The 27,529-nt window shown below is 42.2% G+C and overlaps 3 protein-coding genes across 11 annotated transcripts in view; 2 read left to right on the top strand and 1 right to left on the bottom strand.

Moving 5' to 3' along the window:
* Nucleotides 1-3,989, top strand: part of ps (RNA-binding protein Nova-1-like protein passilla) — a 151,849-nt gene extending 147,860 nt beyond the window's left edge. For all 9 annotated transcript variants that reach the window (XM_089641219.1, XM_089641221.1, XM_089641223.1 and 6 more), the window contains one exon: nucleotides 45-3,989. In XM_089641219.1, coding sequence (XP_089497345.1) covers nucleotides 45-265 — 221 coding nt within the window. In that variant the 3' untranslated portion in view covers nucleotides 266-3,989. The remainder of the gene's footprint in view (nucleotides 1-44) is intronic.
* A 117-nt stretch (nucleotides 3,990-4,106) lies between these two features.
* Nucleotides 4,107-9,353, bottom strand: Wsck (tyrosine-protein kinase Wsck). The gene has a single exon (XM_089641218.1). It carries the CDS (start codon nucleotides 9,140-9,142, stop codon nucleotides 6,968-6,970), a length of 2,175 nt encoding a protein of 724 aa, XP_089497344.1. The 5' UTR covers nucleotides 9,143-9,353; the 3' UTR covers nucleotides 4,107-6,967.
* Nucleotides 9,354-9,913: 560 nt separating this feature from the next.
* Etfb (Electron transfer flavoprotein beta subunit) lies at nucleotides 9,914-26,643 on the top strand. The gene is made up of 6 exons (XM_089640780.1): nucleotides 9,914-10,064; nucleotides 10,399-10,557; nucleotides 13,292-13,450; nucleotides 15,460-15,540; nucleotides 16,399-16,539; nucleotides 26,113-26,643. Exons 1-6 carry the CDS (start codon nucleotides 10,014-10,016, stop codon nucleotides 26,281-26,283), a joined length of 762 nt encoding a protein of 253 aa, XP_089496906.1. The 5' UTR covers nucleotides 9,914-10,013; the 3' UTR covers nucleotides 26,284-26,643.
* Nucleotides 26,644-27,529: the final 886 nt, after the last annotated feature.

Here is a 27,529-nt window from a genome sequence, read left to right as displayed (position 1 = left end):
CTGATTGACTGATGTATATTTGACATGAGTGTGTGTGTGTGCAGGTCCTGGTGGGCGCAACCTGATAGAGATCCAGCAACTGTCGGGAGCCAGCATCCAGATCAGCAAGAAGGGCACCTTCGCGCCGGGCACGCGCAACCGCATCGTCACCATCAGCGGCGTGCCGGCGGCCATCACCAACGCGCACTACTACATCCAGCAGCGCATCGCCGAGGAAGAGATGAAGCGCGCGCGCCACAACAACCTGTCGGGCATCATGCAGTAAGGGGTCAGCCCACCAGCCAGCGCCCATCAAACAAACAAACCCCATCCAACCAACCCATTAGTCGGCGCCGATTCGTATGGGAGTTTTGACATGCCACCCGTTGTTATATTACCCCGATGTTACACATTGTTAGTACACTGTGTTTGTTGTAAATAGATGTATCGCTCTATTGAAACTCGCATCTGAATCGGTGAGCTTTGGGAAGTGAAACTTTGGTTTTTTACCATGCTGCCAGAATAACAGTTTGTTGTCTGCCGGTGGCGTCGTAGAAACCAAGATTTAGTTATGATTGTCTGATGAATTCATAAAGCTAGGCAAACAAACATGCACGTGCGGAGGACATTAGTGTCTGCCCGCACGGGGCCCGAGGATCCTAGTTCTTCTACAACGCTATTCTGACGAGTATCATCAGATGCATATAAATAAGTATTCCAAATACTTAACCTAATTATTATTTTAACAATGCTATCACACCGTTAATATGAATTTATTAACACCCGCTATTATTTATGTTATTTCATTATTCACGTAGGTTTGTTCATTATTTTCCCCGTCATCTGCATTCATGGATTGGTCCCTTGCCATAGTCGCATCATTAACAACTCTCCGCATTCAATAATTGGTTTAGTCCTTACGTTACCGTAGTACCGCCGAAGGTTTCGGACTTAAATATAACCTAGTAAATGTAGCTGTAGCACAAAGTAAAAGGCCTAAAGAAGCGACGAACTCTGCTTGTTTGCTGGAAGAACAACACAGCCGATCTCTGAATGGCTGCTCCCAATCGGGGACAGCCAGTTACCAGCAGAAAGCCAGCCGCTCTCTGTGATAATGTTCTCTTCCTTCCGACGAGCGGTCCACTGAATTGCTCGCTACTGATAGCCGAGTGGCCCACGTTACGTGTGTATATGTACGGTATGTTGTTAAATAGAGCTGTGGTGTTATGTTGTGTTATGTTAGTTTGTTGGTTTGTTAGTTAGTTTGTTTTTATTAGTTGTGTTGACAGAGCCGATGTGGTGTGTATGTAGGAGTGCCACCAGAGTGGGTGTGGGGTGTTGTTTGTTTGTTTGTTATGTTAGTCTGTTAGCGGCCATATGAAGTTAGCCACGGTTCGGCCGGCAGTTACCGGCCGGTTTCTCCCGAAGAGACCGGCTTCTCATCCGCGATACATTCCTTTGCTTACTCACCATCTCACCTATTTAAGCTACCATTTGTTTTTTTAATTCATTTGTATATAATTAATCATACAAATTTCATCTCGGCCATAAAATTCCAATTGGTTTGATTTGTACATTATCCCTCGACCGTCTGTCTGGCGACGGACGACTATGAAGAGTAATCTCTTTGCGGAGAATAAATAGTACAAAATTTTTATTGTGTCTAAATTATTTAAGGGTAGTAAAATTATTCCTCTGTGTGTCGTTGGTTTCATTGATGTCGATGTTGATTGATTGCGTTGCCATATCTGTGTCCCGACGTATCTGTGCGGCTGTGCACGTGCGTAGAACAGTGCTTAGGGCACTGTGCCCTACGCACTGTCCTACGCACGCCCACAGGTAATCACCTCCTCACCAACATCCACATAGCCTTGAACTTTTGGCTGTGATTATTAATGTTGGTTGTCAATTTGGCCGGCCGTGCCGTGATGCATCTTGGCTTACGGCCAATTGCGGGTTATATTCTTACAGACGTGTTAAATATTCATTTTAGGATTAAAACATACATTACATTATTATACTAGGGGAAATAAAGAAAATTATTATTTACTATTTCAACAAATTTGTTTTACAAATATATTTTATATTGGCATTTTTTGTTGTTAAATTTGTTCTTATTTATTTAGATAAGTAACTCGATTTGGAAATGTAAAATACGACTTTGGAGTGTACTGAGGAGGCAAATAGGATTAAAAGTGTTTCTTCCTACCGTTGTGATATCAGACAGATTCTTATGTGATAAGAAATACCTATAAATGCAGTGCAAATGGTTAGCAGACACCAGAAGAGTGGAATGGTAGCGGAGCAGAGTAGCCAGAGGGTAGTGGGTAGGTAGTAAGGATAGCGGATAGGCCTCGCGCAGTCAATTTAATTATATATTATTTACTTACGTTCTCATTATTGATTCATTTCTCATGACAAAACTCTAGGATTTATGAAACTTTGCCATGGGTAGTCGTATTTTACTTTGTCTGTAAGATTGATTGTCTACGAGGCGAGAGTGCGGCGGGCGGGGAGTGCGAGGCGAGGCGAGCAGAGGAGTGCACCCGCCCGCCCACCCGCATCGCGTATTGTCTGTGTAAGGATAGTAACCTAGATGATAATAATTTATAGATATTGAAATGTTAATGTTGTTATAATTAAAGTTGTTACTAATATTTGAGAGTATATCGCAACAGAAATTAATGGAGAGATCACAAATATTCAGATATAAATATTCACGTTATATATACATTCACGTTGATGTGAAGTTAATTATTTACTGTTCTGTGATATTGAGGAATGAGTGGCTCCTCCCTTCTCCTGTCCCCGAGTCCTGCTCCTACTCTGACGGCTTATTGGTCCATCTTATCTGTTACCGACTTGTCTCGTCTCGTTACCATTACATACATATTACTAATTAGTAGCACATTACCGCAGTTTACTAGTTGTTGCACTCTGTCTCTGTTTGTTCTGTTGTTCTGTTTGTCCGACCTGACTTGTTACTGTCTTGTTACCGTCTCGTCTGGCTCTACACTAACTAAATATTCTATTTTACCCTGTTACACATTATATATTTACTTTTATTTGCATAATAACAAACTCTTCTCTGTGTAGAACATACTCTGATCCACTTAAATTATATATAGGAAATAATATTCAATTAATACTTTTCAAGAAAGCCATTATTATATGTAATTATAGAGAAAGTTTAATAGGATTATAGTGACAAATATTATTCATAAATTTTCATCAATCGATATAAATCTTCTCTCGGTCATTTAATTATAGGTGTTGGAATTGCATTAACTACCTGCTAAGGTGGACGGCGTGCAGGAGGAAACGCGTCCTTAGCTGTTTGTTAGTCTAGCGGTCTACTGAACCTTCTCCCCGGCGGCACTGGAACTGTGCACACACACACTCTCTCTCTCTCTCTCTCTCATTCCACCACCCGTTGTTACATTAGTTACGTAGCTGAGGAGGCACATGTGATTTAATCTAAATACCCACCACTGTCGTTACCGGCTGCGCACACTCCCGTTGTGCCTTTGTCATGCATCCACCACTAGCCGTCTGGCCGTCTAGCCGCGTAGCCGTCTAGCCGATACCGCCCCCTCACGTCTTCTCTGTATCGCGACCCCCTTCCCATCTTGTACACAATGTTGAGATTGATAAATAATAATAATTCTTGTTGCATAAACTATTATTGAAAATTACTTTTAAGTACATATGTGTAAATAAGAATTTAAGTAAAATTTATTGTTACTTATATTTTGTTTTGTTTATATTGATATATTTTATTTGTTTCAAATGGTTTGTATTATTAGGGGTTTGAATATTCAACATTGGAAAATGGTATTAATGGATTCCTGTACAGGTACAGCCCCGCAAACGTCGCTGTACGTCCGGATGTTTTTACCTTTACCTTTGACAGCATGTTTCATTCAATTTGTGTTTAAACAATTCAGATGGTACCTTCATAAACAATGTCTATATTAAATAACATTAAATAAATCCTTATCAAACGGTTACTCGCTTGTTTCATTGCTGCATCCTTTACAACATACTTTACTGTACACACCCAATCACCCACCCACTTCATTGAAACCCAATTCTATCTGTTGAAATTCTGTCTTTATTCACTACTAGAAATCATAGTTCATAAAACATACAAAAATGGACGGGATCAATTAACTCAATTTAAGAAATACATACAAAATAGACTAGATATAATAATAGAGTAAGAATATTCTGGTAAAAAAAGGTTTTCAACTTAGCATAAAAACGTAATTTATGCATAATAGAATGCACAAACATACAGTAGAAGAGACGAGAGACATAAAAATACCTAACAAATGGGCTCAATTACAATTTACAATTGAAATAATAAAAAATTGTCTGCCACAAACCACTGATTTGCCTCCAAAAAAACACAGGAAAACATTATTACTAAAATTTCAATCAGAGTCCAGAATAGAAAATCACACCGCTGTTATTTCTGCACAAATCCAAAACACACTCTAAGTGAGAAAGTACTACATATTGAGATTCCCATTGAGTGTCGTTATTGTATGATTGTAACAAAATGTGTTATTTAACCCTGTTAGTTTTAGCCCGTCGTCGGTAAGAGCCTGTGCAGAGTCCCACAATGGCTGCACTGCAAACCGTAGCGAACTTTACTTTTCTGCTACGGTTTATGTCGATTCCTTACCGGACAGTTGGACATCCGGGCTTAAACTTTAATGAGGGCATAAAAAACACTTGGTTCGGGTATGGTAGGTAGTAAGATAAATTTAGAAAAAATTGCAAAAGGATGATAACTTACAACACAGATGTTATTTACATGTTTTTCTTAATTACCTTTACAAACCAAGAGATTTAATATTAGTACAATATATAAAAGGTCAATATTTAAATAATTGTATTTACTTTGGAAAGGGCTACTTGATCAAAAATACATGAAACATGATTTTAAAAACTTATCCGCTATCAAATTAAGCCTAAGCGCTTTGTTCTATAGCAATACGTATTGTACTTCATAATTTGATGCTTATTCAATGAGAAATGGTCGGGCAGTACTCTAATTAGATACATACATAATTAACTTGAGACAAGTTCCAATAACAGAGATATTTAGTTACAGCGGGAAATTATAATCTAAGCCTCCAAATTCTCGGATTCATTCTAACTGCAGAGCGCTGCACAAATAACAAACTAACCAACTAATTTACAAGATACAAGTACATAATTACAAGATTTTGGAAAAATCAGTCTGAAAAGTCAGTTTTTTACGCCTGAACATAATACAATACTAATAGAAAGCTCTTCCTTCTCAGGCCTCTTGTTTAAAAACAAAAACTAGTTTATTTGTGCTTAACAGAGGCTTTATGGCTTCAATATGTCTTTGAAGGATTAAGGAAGACTATCACCAGCTGTTTGTGTGCCCGAGTGCCCTACGGAGCACCTGCCCAGTCCTAAATTGACTGCCCCATTCTTAAAAATATATTAACATAGAAATCAATTTAACTAAATACAATTTCCCGGTATGGAGAAGACAGGTCCATGTCAAATGCTGTAGTGAAATTGTGAATTGTGAACTAAATACAATTTCCCGGTATGGAGAAGACAGGTCCATGTCAAATGCTGTAGTGAAATTGTGAATTGTGAACTAAATACAATTTCCCGGTATGGAGAAGACAGGTCCATGTCAAATGCTGTAGTGAAATTGTGAATTGTGATGTGTGAATTATTTGCGCAACTTTTTACATTATTTAAATGATGAAGACATGGTTAGAATATACATAGTTAGGTTAATCCATCCAACAGGCTATTGTTATTTACATTACAAAATAATATGTGTTGTACATGTTATTTAAGAGTGCTACATTAATTACAATCATAATAATAATTTGAGACTGATGGACAACACAAATAAATTTGGCCAGTTGCGATAATAACAATATTCTAACTTCCTAATTTTTTTAAAATGTGAACTGTCTTATTACAATCAAGAGATTCATTTTTGGCTCAAATTATTTTCATAAATATGTCTAAGATTCATTTATACATATAATTTGGTTCATATTAGTTTCACACCCGCCTGACTGGATAATTAGTATAATACCAATACATTTTATGTTGATTGCCAGTTTATTGAAGAAAAAACACCAGTTCAAATCCCAGCGTGATATTGTGTTATTTCACAATATATTAATTAAAAATAATATATAGTGTACTTGCAGCACATTCCAGAGAGTGGAAGATACTCTCAGTATCACCCTGGTGTAAGGCAACCATTCAGAATTGAAATGTGCTCGAAATGGCTTTAGCCGTGTTTGGTGACCAGATCTGAATAGCCAGGTACTCCCCCACCTTCAGCCTTGCAACATACCCCGATTGGGGATGCCATAGTCTCACAGGCTCAGACGGTTGGGAGCAGTTGGGACTCTTAAGCTATTGTAAAATGTGGCACTTTGACGTAGGTGTGAAACTATTACTACCCGTAACATTAGTTTATTAGATTATTTTACTGACACCAGTTTCTTATAAAAATACTGCATGAACACAAAATGTTTCTATTCAATATTTACACTTAAAGTACGGTGCAATTATAGTACAAACTTATACCAAATGTATCTAGAAAACTAATACTTTTATAATATCATGAAGTAATTATGAATGTCTCGAATTGTCAAATACATAGTAAATATGTAATCTCTTCACGGTCAATAGCTGAAACAGGTTTATTCATTTAATGTTCACGTATAAAATATATATATAAGTATATAATACTATGTATTATATTATCTAATTCCAAAATGTGAACATTTTACTTTGACACAAAAATGGAATACAAAGAGTCAAGTCTGTTATTAATTAATATTAAATTCCTATTCTAAAACCAAAAGCGTAATAAAATAATTTGTATAAATATGATCAATGCTAGAATGGTAATAATTAATATCTTATTATAGAGTAGAATATTCTGTACAAAAATGAGAAATGAATGCTAGTGTAAGATCTCTAATTCCGGACTGTGGGATTCATACTGGAAACCATTGTAGTAGGTGAAGCTTACGACTCCCTGCGTGTCTTGGGACAGGAGGCCTTGCAGCGTGCAAACCAGCTCAGAGAAGGGGGGCCTCTCGTCCAGGTCCAGCTGCCAGCAGTGCAGGCACACCTGGTACAGCTCGTCCCCCAAGTAGGGCAGCTGGGCGGGCCGCATGCCCCGCAGCACTCGCGCCACCACCTCCCCGCTGCCCACGTGCGGGTACAGGGTGCCCCCCAGCGAGAACAGCTCCCACAGCAGGCAGCCGAAGGACCACACGTCACTCTTCACGTGGAACGCGTTCTGCTTGAACATCTCCTGCGCGGTCCAGCGCGTATAGTCGGGCTTCTCGTTAGCTGTGTAGATGTGCGCCAGCCCGAAGCCGCCGATCTTGGGGGTCATGCCGTCGGCCATAACCACGTTGCGGCAGCACAGCCTCTTGTGGAACACTCTCTTGCTGGACAAATACTCCATCCCCTTGCAGATGTCCAAGGCCAGCTTTAATATGGTCTGCTCGTTGATCAAGGAGAACTTGTTGTTTGGAATGTCCCTGTGACGGGAAGAGAGGAGAAGTTCTTTTAAGGAATGTCGGGTGTCTTCCAGTACTACATACAGGGTATCGGGAATTTCGCAAATTCCTATGAGAGCCACAATGTTTTCGTGATCGTTAGATTTGATAAGCAAGTCCAGTTCGCTCAACATCAGTTTCCTATCGGTCCTGGATAGTTCCCCGTCGGGAATTGCTTGGACCAGGGAGGACCTGTAGGAGCCCTGGTGTTGAACTCTTCCCCGCACAAACTGGCCGAAGCTTCCAATTCCCACCACTGTGCCGGTGTCTACTTCCAAGAAGTTCCTCGGAATATTCCAGAGTTGTCGTTTCAAATTAACATAGTGGTCTACTCTATCTTCTTCGTCGGGAATAAATCCCGAGTTTTCTATTTCTATGCAAGGTCCACTTAAGGGCATAGTTTGAGATAAGCGTTGCCTCCGGTGCACTCCCACTTTCCGGCGAAGAATAATGACAATTCCCAACCCGACAAGCAATAGAACGAGGCCGACAGCCACGGCCACGCCCAGCGCCATCACTAGGCCAGAAGTCTCCTCTTCTTCCTTCACATTGAGGACCATAATGTCGCTGGCGTGGGTATATCGCACTCGAGTGATCCCCTTCTTGGAACTCACTACGCCGATGGCTATCTGAATGTCTCTATTGTGCGGCAGAGGAGCGTTGTAATAGCCATCGTAAGTGTTCTTATCTCCTATTACAAAATCGCGCTCAACATCTTGGGGTTCTATTTGAGCCGTTGTATAATATGGCAAGCCTTCTTCGGCAGCTTCGTAATAAGGCTTCAGGTTTGTAGGCAAGAATCCTTGTTGTAAATCTTTATTGATTATGACAATTCTGTATTTAGTAATTGGGCCATTAATGTTTGTAGCTTTGGGAATGTGTATAACCATGTGATCACTTCGTCTCTCGATGACCGCGGCTTCCGGGGGAGAAGGGTCGGGTTCTCCGATGTCAGTTTCTACTTCTGAACTAATGGCTAGCCCCGGGCCTTCTTTGGACAGCGCGCTGATAGTGATATTGTACAATGTGCCCGGGTGTAAGTTCACCAGTTGGGCGTGGGATGTATTTTCGGAAAACAACCACTCCAATTCCTTGGGGACGTAGTCGGCAAACGAATGTTTCACTTCAGACCTTACTTTGTAGCCGGTTATTATCCCGTGGGCTTCTGGCTCTTTCCACAGAACACGGAGAGTAGTTTCCGTGACGTTGGCGATCTGGATGTCGGAAGGAGGGCCGGGTAACATCATCCCGGTGTCGTACACGCTGCTCACCCCCTCCCCGCCGCACTGCTGAGTCACATTCCTGGGGCACGGCATCTTGCAGAGGGCGCTGTCGGTGACCACCTTCCCCGGAGTGTTCCCGCAGTAGCAGTACGATCCATTTGCGAGAATAGCGTACCGATAATATATCTCCCCACATGCTGAGGTGCAAATTTCTATAGATCCACCGGAATGAGTGTTTATATACTCATTTTCAAAATTATAACAGCCGATAGAATCACCTCGAAGTGCGTTGAAGGAAGGCACTAATATACTTACTACTAGTAAGAAGGCCTGAGTCTTCATCATGCTGATATCAAAATATTACTAAATAATATCAGCAGGGAAAATCACATTAACCGAAGTGGAAATTGTATAAATCACAGATATATTAAAAAACGTAAGTTGCGAAAAAGCCGTTGGCATTATAACTTGAACGGATAATATTATCGATCAAACTAAAATAAAGTTTCGCTAATAATAATCAAAATGTTTGGATACCGATTTTAAATGACACATCGTTCAGCAGTCACAAAAAACAAAAACACTGAAGCATAGCCAATGTAAATACGCCCTAATTTCTCAGTGGCAACACCAACACATGCCTCTTCAACTAAAGCAGCCACACATCCGTAGTTAAACCGGAACGCAATGTTATTATCCATTTGATGTAAATGCTCATTGACATACCACGTTGACATTATCTATGGAAAAAGTTAACTTCAGAAACATAAATGAACCACTCACTAGATCAATATCTTCGGGTTTTTAGTACTGAGCCCATGGGTCCTAATGTTTACCATAGATAAAAGTCTGTAACTGAAAAATATACGTCACTACTACACATTCTCACCATCGACTAGGATAGAAACTATAAAAAAGGCGTAACCATAGACAGTATAATTCTCATTCGGAGCCAACCCATTGGCTAGCCTAAAATCGGCCAATGACAGCGGCCTATAAACATGCATGAAGTTCGTATTGGTTTGTGGAAAATATACGTCACAAGTCACCCATAGAGATTACCGTGTCTTTTTTTCTGACCCACTTTTTTCTCGGAGTTATACCCCCCTGTTCAGAAAATAGGATCGTTGATCGCTGGCCTGTCTGTCATTTTGAGGGTTTACGGGGTTTACTGAATAGGAATTTAATTTCTTTCGGCTTTATCAATAAACTCAACATGTCTCGTGTCTTAGTTGGTGTAAAGAGGGTAATCGATTATGCCGTAAAGGTGAATATTGTATTATTTATTAACTACTTATTGTTCATTTAAATTATCTGTTATATCAGAACTGAGTTCAAAGGTTGACTTATGCTAATAGATCTTCATAATAGAATTTTTATATCTTCAAGTAATAAATTAAGACATGCATCTGAAATAAGAATATGCAAGCCTAATGTCACTTATTTAATACTTGGCTAATTTTAAATATCTTCTATTTACACAAGTATTATGTCGTATTTTTAAATCAGAAACTTTGATTGATTTAAGTAACAGATGATTATTCCACATACTGGTGTCTTACTGGAATTTGCTGTTTCAATGAGTAATGGTAATATTACAGGTCCGTGTCAAGCCAGACAAGACTGGAGTGGTCACGGAAGGGGTGAAGCACTCCATGAACCCTTTTGATGAAATCGCTGTAGAGGAAGCTGTTCGCATGAAGGAGAAGAAGCTGGCCTCTGAAATTATTGCGGTGTCTTGCGGCCCTGCACAAGCTCAGGTAATGTTAACAGCACCGTATAGGTAACTTTCAATACCAGAGTTCCCCTGAGGAACATGAACAGAAAAAATCAATATCTTTTGATTATGTCAAAAAAATTGTCCCATATTTCGCTTGTGAAGGATATTCCTCATGGCTAGGTTGCAACCTTTATTACAGCAAAAAATACTGCAAATATAAGACAATTTTGACTGTCCTAAAACGGGAATTCCTCCTAGTTGGGCAGTCAAAGTATTTCTTATCTACATGTGTCATTGTATCATCACCTGTACTAAATAAATAAATAAAATAAGGACAGATCCCCTTTTGGCTGTCTTGCTTTGACTGGGATCCATTATTATTTTTGTATTTTTTTCATGTTATCTTTATATTTATGCATGTTATACTGTAAATTAATATTTTTTTAATTAAACAATTGTTCATACAATATGTTTTTTTTCTCCTTTCTAATAAAAAAAGGTAATTATTCAGGATCACTAGCCACGCTTAATACAATTTCTTTTTTAAATAAAACCTTTTTTCACCTTAATTGCTATAAAAGGAAACTATCTGCATTTAGGAAATTTATAATTTTAACATTCTAATTTTTAATTACGTAAATGAAAATTGTATGGGATGACAATCATAGTCTATATATGGAAATAAAGGGCTTTTATATACAAAATACAATGCTGTACATCTTCAAGTACAATGGAAACATAGGTTACATAAAGTGACATAAAAACAGATCTAATCTACCAATATCTTCCAAATCAACGATAATATTAATAAAAATGTATAAAATTGTTGTTAACAATAGTTTTTACTAGGTGGATATAGTTGGCACATATGGCAAGTTTAAATCATTGTGAAATACATCCATATCATTTAAATATTCGGGATCGCTGGCATTGGTAATCCAATAAATGGTTCCCGGGGGGGCCGTACCCACACCCGCCTCCCAAATCGAGTCTATCTTCATATGCTTCTCTTTTACAACTGTATTTTTGTGAATCGTCTCTGTACCATCTCTACCAATGCCCATGTTAAAAATATTTATTTATTTATTTTTTCATGTTCTCCATGAAACGGTTATACACCAATATATCATGGAGAAGATTACATATTAAAAGGTTTACACAGGCAGTTTTACTATTTTGTCACATGTTGGGGGACATTCTTGTAAAACTAATATAAGCTATATACAAACATTACAAAACTCCATTATAAAATTGTTAATCCATAAATATGACAATCAACACAGAAGTAACATTAAATTAATATACAAGTCTCTGAATATTTTACCTGTCAGAGGATTATTGTTTTATAATATTGTAAGTCAACATGTTATATTGTCTGATTCATTGTATAGGGAAAGAGTTTGCCATAAACATAACACAAGATTCACTCAAAATGAAGGACTGGTAGTTCCGAAATGTACTAATAAATATGGTGAAAGAACTTTAAACTATATAGTACCCAAAATGTTTAACTTATTACCAATGACAATTAAAAATAATAACATGTATACTGCTAATGTTAAATATAATCTAAGGAAATGGTTATTGGATAATAATGATCTATACTGATGCCCCTGAAATGGAATTCATATTCTTAGAAAATGGAAAAACAATTATTTTGTAATACTAACCTCTATTTATGAAACTATTGATGTACTTGTTGATAATACTAATTTGTTCATACATTTATTTTTACTTGCTTATTTTATAAGGCTTTTATGTTTTATGTTGATAATACTAATTTGTTCATACATTTATTTTTACTTGCTTATTATATAAGGCTTTTATGCTGCTATTTAAACTTTTCTGCAATGTAACCAATTTATGTAATTATGTACCGTTCAAATTGTATCTTATGAGTGTATAAATGTTGTCTCTATGTCCCTGCTGACAAACTACACAAGTAGTTTAGCGGGTTTAAATGTGAATAAATAAATAAAAAAAAGTGTTATAAGATAGTTACTGAATTGTCTGTAGGTGACATTGAAAATGTCGATGGCTAATGCAGAGTCGTTAAGCAGTTGAGTCGCTCTGTTTATTGGCGCGTTCTGATAGGCAGAAGTCCTCGCTTTCGAAGCATATAAGAGTGCATGGGATCTTCCTCAAGTATAATTGTTAGGGACATAAAAGTTAACCTCTTTCAACATAGGCGGATTGTGTATTGTCCCAGAGATTAACTTAAAAAAGTGTTTGCCTAAAAATATTTTTGTGCGGGCTTCTAATGTATTGAAATCGAGCATTCCTGTTAAGAACAAGGATGAATACAGGAATGGGTAGTATGTATATTCCCTCATATACAGGTAACGCATAAACCTTTTTTGTACTTTTTCTATTTCTAAGATATGGTTTTGTTCAGAAGGGGCCCAAATAATGGAGCTGTATTCCAGGATGCTGCGGACAAGTGCTTCATATGTTCTCCGTATTGCAATTCCATTAGTAAATGATCTCGCATTACGAAGAACAAATCCAAGCATTTTGTTGGCGCGGGAGACAATGTCATATATGTGGGATTTGAAAGAGAGATTTGCTTCGAAGATCACCCCAAGGTCACGAATCTCGTTTTTGCGTGTTAATATATTTTTATTAATGTGATAAGGGAATAGAAATGTATCTATATGGCAGATTTTGGATTATGGAATCTTTGTTTAGTTAGTTTTAACCTTCTCTGTCTTGTTTTCTAAATCTACGTAGAAAAGAAAACTAGTTCTAATAATTTGTTTATTTTATAATTCCAGGAAACCCTTAGGACGGCATTGGCCATGGGAGTGGACAAAGGCATCCATATAGAGATTTCTGGTGCGGAATACGAGACTCTCCAGCCCATCCATGTGGCCAAGATCCTGGCCAAGCTGGCCGAAAAGGAGAAGGCTGACCTCATCATTGTTGGAAAGCAGGTACCGCATTATAACATAACTTAGCTAAATGGCTTTTTGGTTGCTGTTTAGAGATAAGACTTGTTTGCACTGTTATCAGTGTTTGTTTTGTACAGAGGCGATCTATGATGTAATGTTGTGTTGATAAAAGGATTGTACTGGCATAGGCCAATAGTTACCGTGATTTGAAAATGAGAAACCTTTTTATTGATTAACTTAATAAGTATCTATCACATCTCTCGCTCGCTTGCACATAGGAGTTGAGTGAGTGCGGAACGGAGAAAGAGATTCGAATCGGGTGTCATGGTCATAAAAACCCTCATTCCAGGAATTGAATTATTTCACTAACAAATACATAATATACTATCCTTTTGTTGAAATACCGATGTAAAAGAAAGGCACGATATAAATTTTAAAAAAGTCTTGCATCACGAATCGATAATTATATACATATAGTTGGGACCTTTACAAAGAGATTGGTATATAATATTTATGTAAAAACATTAAATAATTCCGTCATTTCTGCCATTGAAATGAGGCCAGCGCAAAAGGGAGAACTACCTTTCCCGGCCGAAGTGTGTTAATAAAACAGGATCTCAATTTGCTTTGTTTACTCATGTTTCTTATACTCCAAGTATAATATATGTAGAACTACCTTTCCCGGCCGAAGTGTGTTAATAAGGCTGGCCGCATACATACGTTTTCCGTATTCGATTTCCGAATTCGTTTTCCGTATTCGGACATCCGAATGCATGGAATCAGTAGAAAATACATTAACTGCCGCACACGTTCGTTTTAGTTCCGAACAGAACAAATTCCTTACGCACGTTCCGAATGCAAGCCGGCGCGTTCGGAGAAACCGAATGGAAAAAACCTAATGACGTCACGTGGAACGCAGCTCTTGCATACATTTTGTTTGTGCCGACGCAAACGTTCGGAAATTTCCGTTCAGTAATTCAGTGTTGCCAACGGATCTTGACCTAATATCGCCGTTTCTCATACATAAGGTAGCGTAGCCGAATTAAGCCATGTCTCTGATAGTAATATAAGGTCGTTATCTTGTATAGTTCCAATCATCAGTCTTGGATCTCAATCCTCGCAAATTTTGATAATTAATTGTGCAAAGGCGAGAACTCACTTTAAGTGTGTTCCCTAGTCTTTTCATAACGGCACTTTCATTCTGTTTTGACCTGTTTCGGTCGGTATCAACCGGATATTGTCTCGGTTTTAAATACCGGTATTATTTACTTACGTCGTACTGGTACTGCTCGGGGCCATAAATCTCCTATGAGGAAAGCTGCGTATTCTTGAGAATTAGCGATGAATTTCTGTATCTCGCATTTCGTTATTTTGTTCTTCTCCAGATGCACCTGGATATCATCCGCCGTTATGTCCTTTAATATCCTAGATACAATGATATTCTTTATCGAGTTACCGATAATCAGGTTCTTAGCCGTCCGTTTCCTGTTTTTACCTTTGACGTTCATCCATTCTTCTTTATTTGACGGAGCTGATTCCGATTCAGGCTCGGAAACTGGATTTTATAGCACCGCCGCCTTTTCCGGGGATAGCTCCGCTGAAAGAGACAGCTTCGAATTGACTTGATGAGTTATCTTTTACTTTGGTAGCCGCTCTAGTCTGCATTCGCTATTTGATGACAGTTTCAGTAGACGGGTTAGCGGGGGGCCATAACGTTAGCCCAGCGGCTGACAGTGGGCGGTGTAAGGTGTAGGTAGTACAAGATTTGTTGTTGCTTATATTTGACACTTGCTGCAACAACGCATTTTACACGGTTTAATAACACATTAATAGTTTTACTTTGTTTAAGAATAGTGTTCTTCAGTTCCTGGAGCACGGGATCACTCGTTATTAAGTTAAAGAGTGAAAAAACTCACATAATACATTTGAAATAAAGGTTACGACGAAAAGACATGCGTGTAATCAAGATACTATACTTTAGAAGAGACAGTTAGAATTATATTTATGCTTAGTTAAATTCGATTTGATTAAAACATTGTTATAATTTGCAGGCAATTGATGACGACTCCAACCAGACGGCGCAGATGACTGCTGCTATTCTGGACTGGCCCCAAGGAACCTTCGCCTCTAAAGTGAGTGCATTTTTGCAAACATCATAATACATAATATGTGGTTTCTGTGGTTGAGGGTCTTACAGCACTCGGTTTATGTCGATTGCTTACCTACCCGTGGGATGACGGGCTAAGCTTCATATTTGCGGCACGTTCCAGAGTGGAAGATACTACCAGTATCGCCCTGGTGTAAGACCACCATTCAGAATTGAAACGTTGCTCCAAATGGCTTTAGCCGTGTTTAGTAGCTAGATCTGAATAGCCATGTACTTCCCCACCTTCCTCTTTCCCTTCCCCACTTACCTTCAGCCTCACAACATCCCCCAATTGGGGATGTCATAGTCTCACTGGCTCCAAACGGGAGCAGTTGGGACTCTTGTGAGGTATTCACTATAAAAATAAAAAAAATAAAAATCATATTAAATTAACTGTGCATCTTTGAACGGAATATAAATTCTTTTGTTACATAGGTAACAAAACAAGGCATAGACCTGGCCCGGGACTGTCCGGCACCCGTACTTACTGGCCCATGGGAGGGAAGGCTTACATTAATTTATCTGTTGCTGTTTTCTCATCGGATGTGATCGATATTCTCATGCGAATAGTTTTTTAACTTTAATTTTGATTAACATTCCATGGTATGTGCTCAAATTTGGGCGCAAACGCACAACCGACTGGTGCAAGGGCAGACAATATTGCAAAAACCTGATATCTATGGCGAAAACCGCCCTGCAGCCGGTGGTGCATTGAAATAACAGACCGGTTGGCTCCCGTCACCCGGCTGTCTGCGCGCTACTGATTCCTTGTCTACTCATTTAACAACCAAACATCAATTTTCTATAATACATAGCATGTAATTTGTGTTGTTTGTATGGTCAGGTAGAGAAGACGGACGCAGGGCTGACGGTGACACGCGAGGTGGACGGCGGGCTGGAGACCATCAGCTGCAAGGTGCCCGCCGTCATCAGTGCTGACCTCCGCCTCAATGAACCCAGATACGCCACCCTTCCCAATATTATGGTAAAAATCTTACTTATCTTGGTTTTATCTCAGAATTAAGGAGCTGGATGCAATAAAAATGATGATGAAAATTGTAGTTTTGAGTAAAACGCGCTAAAAGTTTTTGAAATGCTTAATATTCATTTGTAACTTAACTAGTTTTCAAACTTTTAAGTGTAGCTCATCTGTCCGTGTAAAACCTATTGAAGTAATACTTACACAGTAGATGAAGACGGGATGGGAGATACCGAAAAGGTGATGGGAGCATCAACAGCTTGCGCGTGTTTAAGTTGTTATGGCAACCAGATTTTCTAGCATGAAACAGCATTGTGACACTTTGACCAAATTTATTATAATTTATGTAGCATTTTATTTTATTAATGAGAAGAAAAAACATTTTTATTGTTAAGGAGAATGATCTGTAGGCACTCGGACCTTTAGGCTCATTGTGCAATCTCTAAACTGATATTAAACGTGCCGCCTTTCGTTTCAGACTTCAAAAAGAAAAGGTTTACCACGAGGTAAAAAGGTTAAACTGAAACTGGCTACGTTGAGCACCTCTGTCTGTCTCCTTCATTATACGTTCTACATATAAATCAAACATAGAAAGAGTTCAGAAAAAGTTTTTAAAATATGTCTCTTATCGCATGCGAAATGATGAAAACAATGTGTACGGGACCAAGTTAGTGAAGCCCGCACAAATACTGCAAATTCAATAGGGCACCGGCACACATTGACACCTTGATCTGAGAGTTTTTGCAGGGGCAGTAGGAAAACATTAAATTAAACAAGTATTACTTTCCCGAGAACTCTCGGATGAGAAGTGACTGTTTGTACCAGTTACTTCTCTATTTATTGGACAAAATTATACATTAAATTTCACACATGTTCAATGAGAGTAATTAGCGATCACCCTTATCTCTTCACTGTGTTGAACAAAACAAAAACATTAGTTTTTAAATGTATGGTGGTGCCGAAAATCCATTAATATTAACTATAGCAGTCGCATATTAAGGATGTGGAATAATATTATAGTATCATATTTATTTTGACGCAGATATCTAAATGGTTTTATCAAAAATATTAAGGACATCGTAAAAACTTGAGATCTTGTTATCTCATAATGACTTTGGCTCTGCACGTCCGATATACTCCCCACGGTGCAGTCTCTGCTGCGCCCAGCTACTCCGTCGGGCGTGTTCTGTTTCATCCCAGCGTCTCGTGTTTGCAGTTGATGTCATTGCAAGGGGTTTCGGCTAGGCAGGTGTTGTCGTGCTGGTGATTGGATCGGCTGGTGTTGTTGAAGCAGGTAGTATGACGGCGATTTTAATGGCCGGTCTAACATATATTCCGGAACTTGTCTGGATACGGGCTGTCCTGACTTGTCCGTCGGCGGCGGGCACGGCCTCAAGGACGCGGCCACGCGGCCAGCTGTTCCGTGGCAGCGTGGAGTCCATAATGACCACCAGGTCATCCTTCTTAATGGGTGTGACCGGGTTGTGCCATTTTTGCCGAGCTGCCATGGTGGGAAGGTATTCTAGAAGCCACCGCCTCCAGAATATGTCTGCAAGTTGCTGGCCGATACGCCACTGGCGGCGAAGGCATATTTCCTCTTCCTTTTTGCCAAACATGGACAAGAGGGGACGCTTTCCAGCCGACCCTAGAAGAAAGTGGTTGGGGGTCAAAGGCTCTTCGTCGCGTGGGTCAACTGATATGTGAGTGAGTGGTCTGTTGTTCACTGTGAATTCAGCCTCTGCCAGGGCCGTGAGTAAGGTTTCTTCTCTAGGTGCCCGTTCCTTAAGTGTGGTGCTCAGGGCTCTTTTTACTGACCGTACAAGCCTCTCCCAAGCTCCCCCCATGTGGGGCGTCATTGGAGGTATGAAATGCCACTCAATGCCCTGGGTGGCTATGGCATCAAGCATTCTGGCATCGTGGCTCAATGATACCAGAGCGTCTCTCATCTCTGCATCGGCTCCATGAAAATTTGTTCCGTTGTCGGAGTACATGGCTGCGGGTTGTCCCCTTCGCGCAGTCATCCGCTGTATGGCCATGATGGCCGAGTCTGCGGTCAGTGAGGCGGCCAGTTCTAAGTGAATGGCGCGGGTCGAGAGACAAGTGAAGATGGCTCCATATCGTTTTTCCCGATGTCTGCCAACCGTGATCTCCATAGGCCCGAAGTAGTCGAGTCCGCAATGTGTAAATGGGCGGATGTGATGCATCAGTCGAGGTGGTGGTAGCGCCCCCATTAGTGGTGGAGAGGGTTTGCTTCTCCTTATGTGGCAGGTGGGGCAGGCGTGTGCTATCTTCCTGCTTGTAGTGCGCAGACGCAGTACAAAGAAATCGCCCCGCACCTCTGCGACCGTCTTCTCCGTGCTGGGATGGTCCGCCTTCTGGTGGTAGTGGCGAATCAGGAGCTGAGTGTACGGGTGGTCTCCATCCAGGATGACGGGAGTCCGTGCTACACACTTCGTTTTCGCTAGAGCTCGCAGCCGGGTACCCATCCGCAGGGCGCCGTCTTGTCCGAAGAAGGGGTTTAATGGGTTCAGACGACTACCAGTCGGCAGCATTTGGCCTTGCTTGAGGGTGGTCATGTCAGTATTGAAGGCGTCCTCCTGAGACCTTTTTATCCATCTGTCTTCCGCCTCCTTGATCTCCTCCGCTCGCAGTGGGCCCCCTACAGATTTGTTAACTTTCATCCGACATTGTTTCACAAAGCGGAGAACCCATGCTGTTGCACGAATCAGCCGTTGCCATGAGGAGAATCTCTCGATGGATGGTAAGGCTTCCCTTGCAGTTGATAGAAGGCCGACGTAGTGAGGCTTAACCTCTAGTGTCTGGTCGTCGGGCCTTTTGACAGGTGCACGCTCTTTTGGCCACGCACTCTCAGGTAAAATGATAAAGGCCGGGCCGGTAAACCACCTTCCTTTGGGTGATAGGTCGGGCACATCTGAGTCCCTTGTACCGATGTCAGCGGGATTGAGCTTGGTTGGCACCCATCTCCAGTCGAGTATGTTGGTTAACTCATCTATTTCGCCCAGTCTGTTTGCCACGAAGGCAGAGTACGTACGTGGGTCAGTTCGTAACCAGCACAATACGGTTGCAGAGTCTGTCCAGAAGTACGTTTGGGATATACGGGCCTGGCTTTCCTTGTGGATGGTCTGGGCTAGTCTTGCCGCGATGAGTCCGGCTTGTAACTCAAGGCGGGGAATGGAGAGGGGCTTCAGTGGCGCCACTTTGCATTTACTGGCCAGAAATGTCGCCTGTAGGGATCCATTTACTTCTTCGGTGTAATAGGCGACAGCGCAGCAGGCTTGTTCTGACGCATCGCAGAAGAGATGTAGGGTCACGCTGTTCTGCTTGAGATGGAGGCAGCGTCTCGGAACTGAAATGCTGTGTGTATTCAACAGGCTCAGCCATTCGGTCCACCTCTGGGTATGTTCAGGGGTAATGGGGTTGTCCCAGCCTATACTCGAGCGCCACACGGCCTGCAGCAGTATCTTCGACCGGATTGTAAGGCAGGAAATGAAGCCTACTGGGTCGAAGATTTTCATTACTATTGAGAGCAGCTGCCTTTTCGTGGGTCGCGTGGCCACTTCTGGGGTGATCGCCTCTTGGAATGAGTACAGGAAGTTATCAGTGGACGGGTCCCAAACTAGTCCGAGCACTCGTTCCGTCTCCGTACCTCCACCGCTGATCCGCACTGTGGAACTGGCCCGGTCTTCTGTGGGAACACCGGCTATGGCAGCTGGACTGTTAGATGCCCAGCTAGTTAGGTGGAATCCTCCTTTCGCGAGGAGGGTGCTCACACCGTGGACGAGTGAGGCAGCCTCCTGACAACTGTCTACCGCATCTAGGTAGTCATCCATGTAGAATTTAGAACGAATGGCTGCTGCGGCAATCGGGTTTTCATGTTCGTATTCCCCGGCTACCTTGTTCCGGACGAACTGGGCGCTGCTCGGTGAACAAGTGGCTCCGAACATCATAGATGACATCTGGTAAGTATCAGGTTCGTGTTGGTTCGGTAATCTCCAGAGGTAGAGTTGGGACAGCTGATCTTCCCGCCTTATCTTGATCTGCAGAAACATTTCCTTGATATCTGCGGCAATGGCGATGTTTCCCTCTCGAAAGCGCAGAATATTCCCTAAGAGGGAAGACAGCAGGTCAGGGCCGGTAAGCAGCTGGTCATTAAGGGAGGTCCCTCGGCATCGACTGGCGGCGTCAAACACTATCCTGATCTTCCCTGGCTTATTGGGGTTTGTCACCGCAAAGTGCGGCAGGTACCATTTTCTGGGTGCGGTTGTTGACGCTTCCAGTTTAGACAGCTTCCTGGCGTATCCTTTGTTGACCAGCTGGCTCATCTTGTCGCTGTAGGCTGCTGCCAGATTCTGATCTGCTGCCAGCTTCTTCTCAAGGGAATGAAGTCGTTTCAGCGCGCACTGCCGGTTGTCAGGCAATGTGGCTTCCGGATTACGCCACAGGAGGCCAGTTTCCCACCTCCCAGTGCGAAGAGGCCGGGTAGTCGTGTTCATTAGTGCGATGGCCCTTTGTTCGCTTGCCTGGGTTCTCACCGTGGCAGTTACGCCAAGAGAGTCGACGGCAAAGTTGCATTTTACCAATTCTCTTAGGCGGATATCTGCGGCTGATTCAATTTGTAGTGCCAGCGTCGTGGATTTATTGTCACTGCCAGTCCCGACACCCCCATGGGCGATCCACCCCAGTGCGGTTCGTGACACTATTCGCGTAGTGTCATGGTCTTCGCGCACTTCCCGTGAAACGATCAGATGAGCATTGTCTTGCCCTATCAAAAGTTTTGGGGTGACAAGGTTTCCCTGGGCCTGTTGTTCTGGCAGGTTGAGGTCGGAGATCGTGTTGGCGATGATGTAGTAGGTGTCACTGCTATCACATCCTCTTATGGTCAGCTTCACTCGGCGGGAGAGTGTGTCAGAGGTGCACATCCCTTTGGCGCCATGGATCCGTATGCCGCGGACTGGGCCGCTCACCCCGATCCGTGTCGCGATGTCAGCGTCGACAAGTGTCACAGTTGAGCCTTCGTCGAGGAGCGCGAACACCAAAACTTTGCTTCCTTGGGGGACGCCCAACATAACCTGCACAATTTTTAACAGCACGCTCCGGTCCGTCGTCTGGCGTCACAAGTTAACCTCACCGACAGCACCTTCCGGTACGAACTGTGGGTCATGAAGCAAACGGTGATGTGGTGATCTGCACCCTCCTATGCCGCACCATGCCTTGGTTTTACAGTCCCGTGAGTGGTGTCGATCCAGACACTTACGACACAGGTTCTTCTGTCGCACCATTGTCCACCGGAGGGCGAGACTTTTCTCCGCGAACTCGGTGCACTCGCGAGTTTTGTGGTTGCCACCGCACTGGCCGCAACTTTCACTAGACAGTTTGCGTTTACGCGTATTGTTCATTTTATTTTCGCGAGGCTCACTCCTCTTACGCGATGTAACAAATTCAGCAGGTCTAGAGTCTGGTTTAACTTCTTCACCGTTTACTACATGCACCTGCTCGGTCCGTCGCGGTCGAGGTCGCACTGGGTCGATCATCCCGCTGTTGGGTATAGCGTTAGCCATACTTTTCAGAAATGCTGCCAGCTGAGTTATTGTAGCTAGACTCGTAAGACCACGTGTCTCATACAGCCAGGTCATCCGTAGCGTAATCGGCATCTTTGTTGTGATGTCATTCAGTAGGGTGGGGTTGGTCAGGTATCCGTCAGTCCTAAGGATCCTAAGTGATGTCACCAAGTTCTGGACGGTTCCGGAGAAATCTGCCAGGTCCTCAAGGGTTGCGTCTATTGTGAGATACGGCAGCTTTTTCACCTTTTCCAACATCAGCGTGGCTATTGCGCTGGCGCCACCGTATCGCTGCTCGAGGACAGAGAGGATCTCTGGAACTTGAGCGGGATCCATGAGGAGAGGGCCGACTGCATCCCGAGCCTTCCCTTTTAGTGCACGCTGCAGCCGGATGAGGTTTTCAGATGAAGTCATTCTGCAAGTGGTTGTGGATTGGGTGTACTGGGCTTTCCATGTGGGCCACTCGAGCGGGTCACCCAGGAAGAGGGGAAGATCCTTGGCCGTGGTCTGCCTTGCGATTAAGGCGGCCATCCGTGTATCGTCCTCTATCGTGCGAGGGCTTGCTTGGGCACGGGACGTGCGAAAACCCTCTGCTATTGCTGAGGTGATCTGGGACAGCTGATCAGCGCCTTTTTGCACCCACTCGTGAGTGTGCTGTGCTGTCTCATCGGCCGTAGGCAGTGGCGGAAACAGTGGTGAAAAATCCTGACTCGTAGGGAATTGCTGCGATCTGTTATGCGTAAATTCCACTTCTCCAGGTACTGCTGCTTGGGGCTGTCGCTCGGGGTACTGTGGTAGAGTATAATCGGCTATGGGAATGCTTGCCACGGGTGCCGTGTGTCCCGTAGTTTCCAACAGTATGTGCACTGAGCGTGCATTCGAGGCGGGTCCGGGTTTTATGATAGCGTGGCCAGCATTTGAGGCGGGCCGTGTTCCCGGCAGTGTACGCACCGGGCATGCATTCAAGGCTTGCCCGGGTGCTGTGATAGTGTAACCGGCTTTCGAGGCGGGCCACACTCCAGGCGCTGTTTGCACCGGGCATGCATTCGAGGCTTGCCCGGGTGTTGTGATAGCGTAGCCGGCATTCGAGGCGGGCCACGCTCCAGGCGCTGTTTGCACCGGGCATGCATTCGAGGCTTGCCCGGGTGCTGTGATAGCGTAGCCGGCATTCGAGGCGGGCCACGCTCCAGGCGCTGTTTGCACCGGGCATGCATTCGAGGCTTGCCCGGGTGCTGTGATAGCGTAGCCGGCATTCGAGGCGGGCCACGCTCCAGGCGCTGTTTGCACCGGGCATGCATTCGAGGCTTGCCCGGGTGCTGTGATAGCGTAGCCGGCATTAGAGGCGGGCCACGCTCCAGGCGCTGTTTGCACCGGGCATGCATTCGAGGCTTGCCCGGGTGCTGTGATAGCGTAGCCGGCATTCGAGGCGGGCCACGCTCCAGGCGCTGTTTGCACCGGGCATGCATTCGAGGCTTGCCCGGGTGCTGTGATAGCGTAGCCGGCATTCGAGGCGGGCCACGCTCCAGGCGCTGTTTGCACCGGGCATGCATTCGAGGCTTGCCCGGGTGCTGTGATAGCGTAGCCGGCATTCGAGGCGGGCCACGCTCCAGGCGCCACGGGGGCTTGGGTAGTTGTGAACCTGGAATCGGCAGGTTGGTGGCCTGCTTGCAGTGCGGCGGATGTCTTTGTTGCTGCTGCCAGGGCTGCAAGTAGGTTGGCGGTGTGCTTAACGTGCTGCTTCTCTCGAGTGCGCAACTCACGGCGCAACATTTGTATTGCATCCTCAGTTGACTCTGACCGTTGGTCATCATCCTCTCCGTCGGACTCCTGGGGGGCCGGGAAACTGTGGGTCAGGATGGGACCCCAAGCTGTGGTTGATTGTTCAATGGAGTCCGAGGCAAGCATAGCTTGATCAGCTTGCTGGGGTGCATCTTGGCTAATGGGAACATCAGTCGGAGAGTTGGAAGTAGGGTCCGGGGCTCGGCGAGACATACGTTTGTCTCGGTCTGCGGGAACGCTGGTTGCTGATCGCGACGCCCCGGATGACGTAGAGATTTTATGGCCACTGCGAAGCGAAGGCATCTTTACTGAAGCACGATTAAAGGCGTAATGCGTAGAACCGGCACGAAGGACCAATTTGTACGGGACCAAGTTAGTGAAGCCCGCACAAATACTGCAAATTCAATAGGGCACCGGCACACATTGACACCTTGATCTGAGAGTTTTTGCAGGGGCAGTAGGAAAACATTAAATTAAACAAGTATTACTTTCCCGAGAACTCTCGGATGAGAAGTGACTGTTTGTACCAGTTACTTCTCTATTTATTGGACAAAATTATACATTAAATTTCACACATGTTCAATGAGAGTAATTAGCGATCACCCTTATCTCTTCACTGTGTTGAACAAAACAAAAACATTAGTTTTTAAATGTATGGTGGTGCCGAAAATCCATTAATATTAACTATAGCAGTCGCATATTAAGGATGTGGAATAATATTATAGTATCATATTTATTTTGACGCAGATATCTAAATGGTTTTATCAAAAATATTAAGGACATCGTAAAAACTTGAGATCTTGTTATCTCATAATGACTTTGGCTCTGCACGTCCGATATACAATGTGTCCATGAACCTTAAAACTCTTGATCAACGCCGAGATATCAGAGACCTAGTAATGCTATATAAGATAATCCACTATTTTATTGATAGCCCAAACATTTTACAAAATATTCATTTCAGATGTCCATTAAGAGTAACTCGATCTCCGGACACATTTTATATTCCTAAGAGCAATACTAATTATCTTGAAAATGTATTTATAAGAAGAAGCTGTAGCACCTTTAATAGATTATGCACAAATATCGATGTGTTCAATACGAGCCTCGCAGGATTCATAGCATTCCTAAGAGAGTAGCGTTCGATCGTTGCGGGAAACTTACTAGTGTTAGTGTGTGTATTATTTTTGTATGGATTGAATCTGTAGTCTTTTTATTTTTGTTGAGATTTTCCTTTTCTACTAGTTAGTATTTATATATATATATATATATTTTTTTAATTATTTTTTATTTTTAATAATATGTTTACATGTTACATAATTCATTTTACATCTTGGGTCTTTTTACTACTCTTCCATTGAAAGCATTTGCTTGTGTATGGAAGGGGAGTGTACATAATTGTTGTTGTTAGTTAGTACTTAAATAATTCATTGTACATAAATGTATGTTTGCTGTAGTATTTTTTTGATAGTAGTGAAGGATAATATATTAATATATTAAATTTAAAAAAAGAAAGGAAGTTATGGAAAACTAAGGATATTTGTGAGATTAATTAAGTGACAGTAGTTTTTTTTTCAGAATATTTTTAAAGTGTCTCTTGACAGAGAGCAGTATTTGGGTTTTATCATTAATGCTTCTGATTTCTTCTGGTAGACGATTGAAAAAAGTTCTTCCCTGGTAAGTATAATGATGTTGTGCAAAAGACGTATTTAGTTTTGGGCATAGAAAAACATGTCTAAGTCGCGTTCTGTTTTCATTTAAAAATTGATATTTATCTTTTTCTTTTATAATTTGGATTAGTGAGTTTTTAATATATAGGTCTTTAAATGTAGGTACTTGAAATTCTTCAAACAGGCGTTCTGTTGGGTAGTCAAAGGATTTTTTTAATATAATTTTAATAATTGTTCTTTGTATAATTTCAAATTCAAATTATTGTATTGTATTATTTATATTGATATGTTTTTCTACCTATATATATAAAATGAATCTTCTGTGGAAACTTTACTGGTTTATGCAACGCAGGACGGAGGAATGTTTGGGAGGCATAAACTTAGGTAACTGAACCAGCCACCCAAATCTTGCCGAGCCTTGGATGGTTTGGAAGGAAATAGACGGAGACCAGCGGGAGTGAAGGCTTTTCCTATGAGGCTTCAGAACTCTTCAAATGGATTGCACCGACGATCTTTATATGTATTTAAATAATTGTGTGTTTCCTTTACAGAAAGCCAAAAAAAAGCCAATCCAAAAGTTGACAGTCAAGGACCTGGGAGTGGACATCACAGCCCGCATCAAGATTGTCTCCGTGGTGGACCCACCTGTGCGCCAAGCCGGCTCTACCGTGCCCGACGTGGACACCCTCGTCGCCAAGCTTAAGGAGCGAGGACACGTCTAAACACTCCGGACATCCACACCCACCGGCCAAATCGGAAACTCCGTAGTTCCTGATTTCTCGTGCCACTGTAGAAGCAACCACCTGCTCAGTCCATACGCAACAACTAGAGATATTAGAGGCAGTTAAGATATTTTGCAAATAATATACGTTTTGTTAACAAACATAAAAAAATATCATTTTATATACAAATACATATACAACGTTGTACACATTTATTTTTGGACCTCATCAAGTTTTTTAATGAAGCGTTACGTTTACAGAGTTGTTGTCAATTAAGATTTACAGATGATTATTAACATTTTTATACTCCCATACAAACTAAACTGCCAAATGTAAGAAATATCAAATGTGTAAATAATAAAGTACTTTAATATTTAATGTGATTTGTATTTTCCATATTTAGGCCCTTCCACCGGGATACACATAAGTATCCCCGGCTTCATCAGCTTCGTACACAGACAGGCGTTGCTGGCATTCTGTAAACTTGTCGGTGACGCCAGTCTACCACCACCAGCCGGGAGAGGTTATTCCGATTCACGTCGTTGAGACTTTAAACATGGCAGTACTTGTGCCAGACATTTTGTAACAATTAATGCTCAGAACCAAAATGACAGTTACACCAACTGTTTGGTTGCGAGTGAGTTTATGAATATACGTATGTGTGTGACAAGCTGTTAGCGAAGTGAATACACAATATGAGTATAGGAAACTTGTGTATCCCTTTGGAAGAACGTTTACTGTTTTACGAAAATTTATTGAAATTATTGAATCTTCTTAACCCCTCAGGCCTCTGGCATTATGACCATTATAATACTTAAAGACACTGTCAGAAGGTCGGCGATATCGTGTGTATTTCGGCTTTGCAATAAAAATCCAAATAAATGGAATATTTCTGAATGTATCCAAACATTGTTTTTGAAAGCTTATGAAATACACTAGGCCCCATCATCTCAAATTATGGAGAGAGGATGGTGAATTTATATATTCATTTTATAATTTTGATATCTGCAATTTTAAGAAGATTGGAGTCGAATTCAGACTTAGAAGAGATGAGATGTTGAATGGAGGGGAGGCAATTTTAGATAAGGCTTGATAGAAGAGAGGATATTTGTTTAGAGAGGGACAAAAAAAAAAGTGATCTAAAATTCCCACTTTTAGACCACAGAATGTGCAATCTGAGGAGTCAAGCACGCGAATTTTAATACTTTCCAGGCCGCAACTTAGGATGCGTGCTAAGTGCATCACC

The sequence above is a fragment of the Hesperophylax consimilis genome, chromosome 16 (genome assembly GCF_061612785.1).
Source record: "Hesperophylax consimilis isolate HC1 chromosome 16, BYU_Hcon_1.0, whole genome shotgun sequence".
Classification (NCBI taxonomy): domain Eukaryota; kingdom Metazoa; phylum Arthropoda; class Insecta; order Trichoptera; family Limnephilidae; genus Hesperophylax; species Hesperophylax consimilis.
Note: the sequence above shows the minus strand (reverse complement) of the source record. Positions and strands in the feature narration are given on the sequence as shown.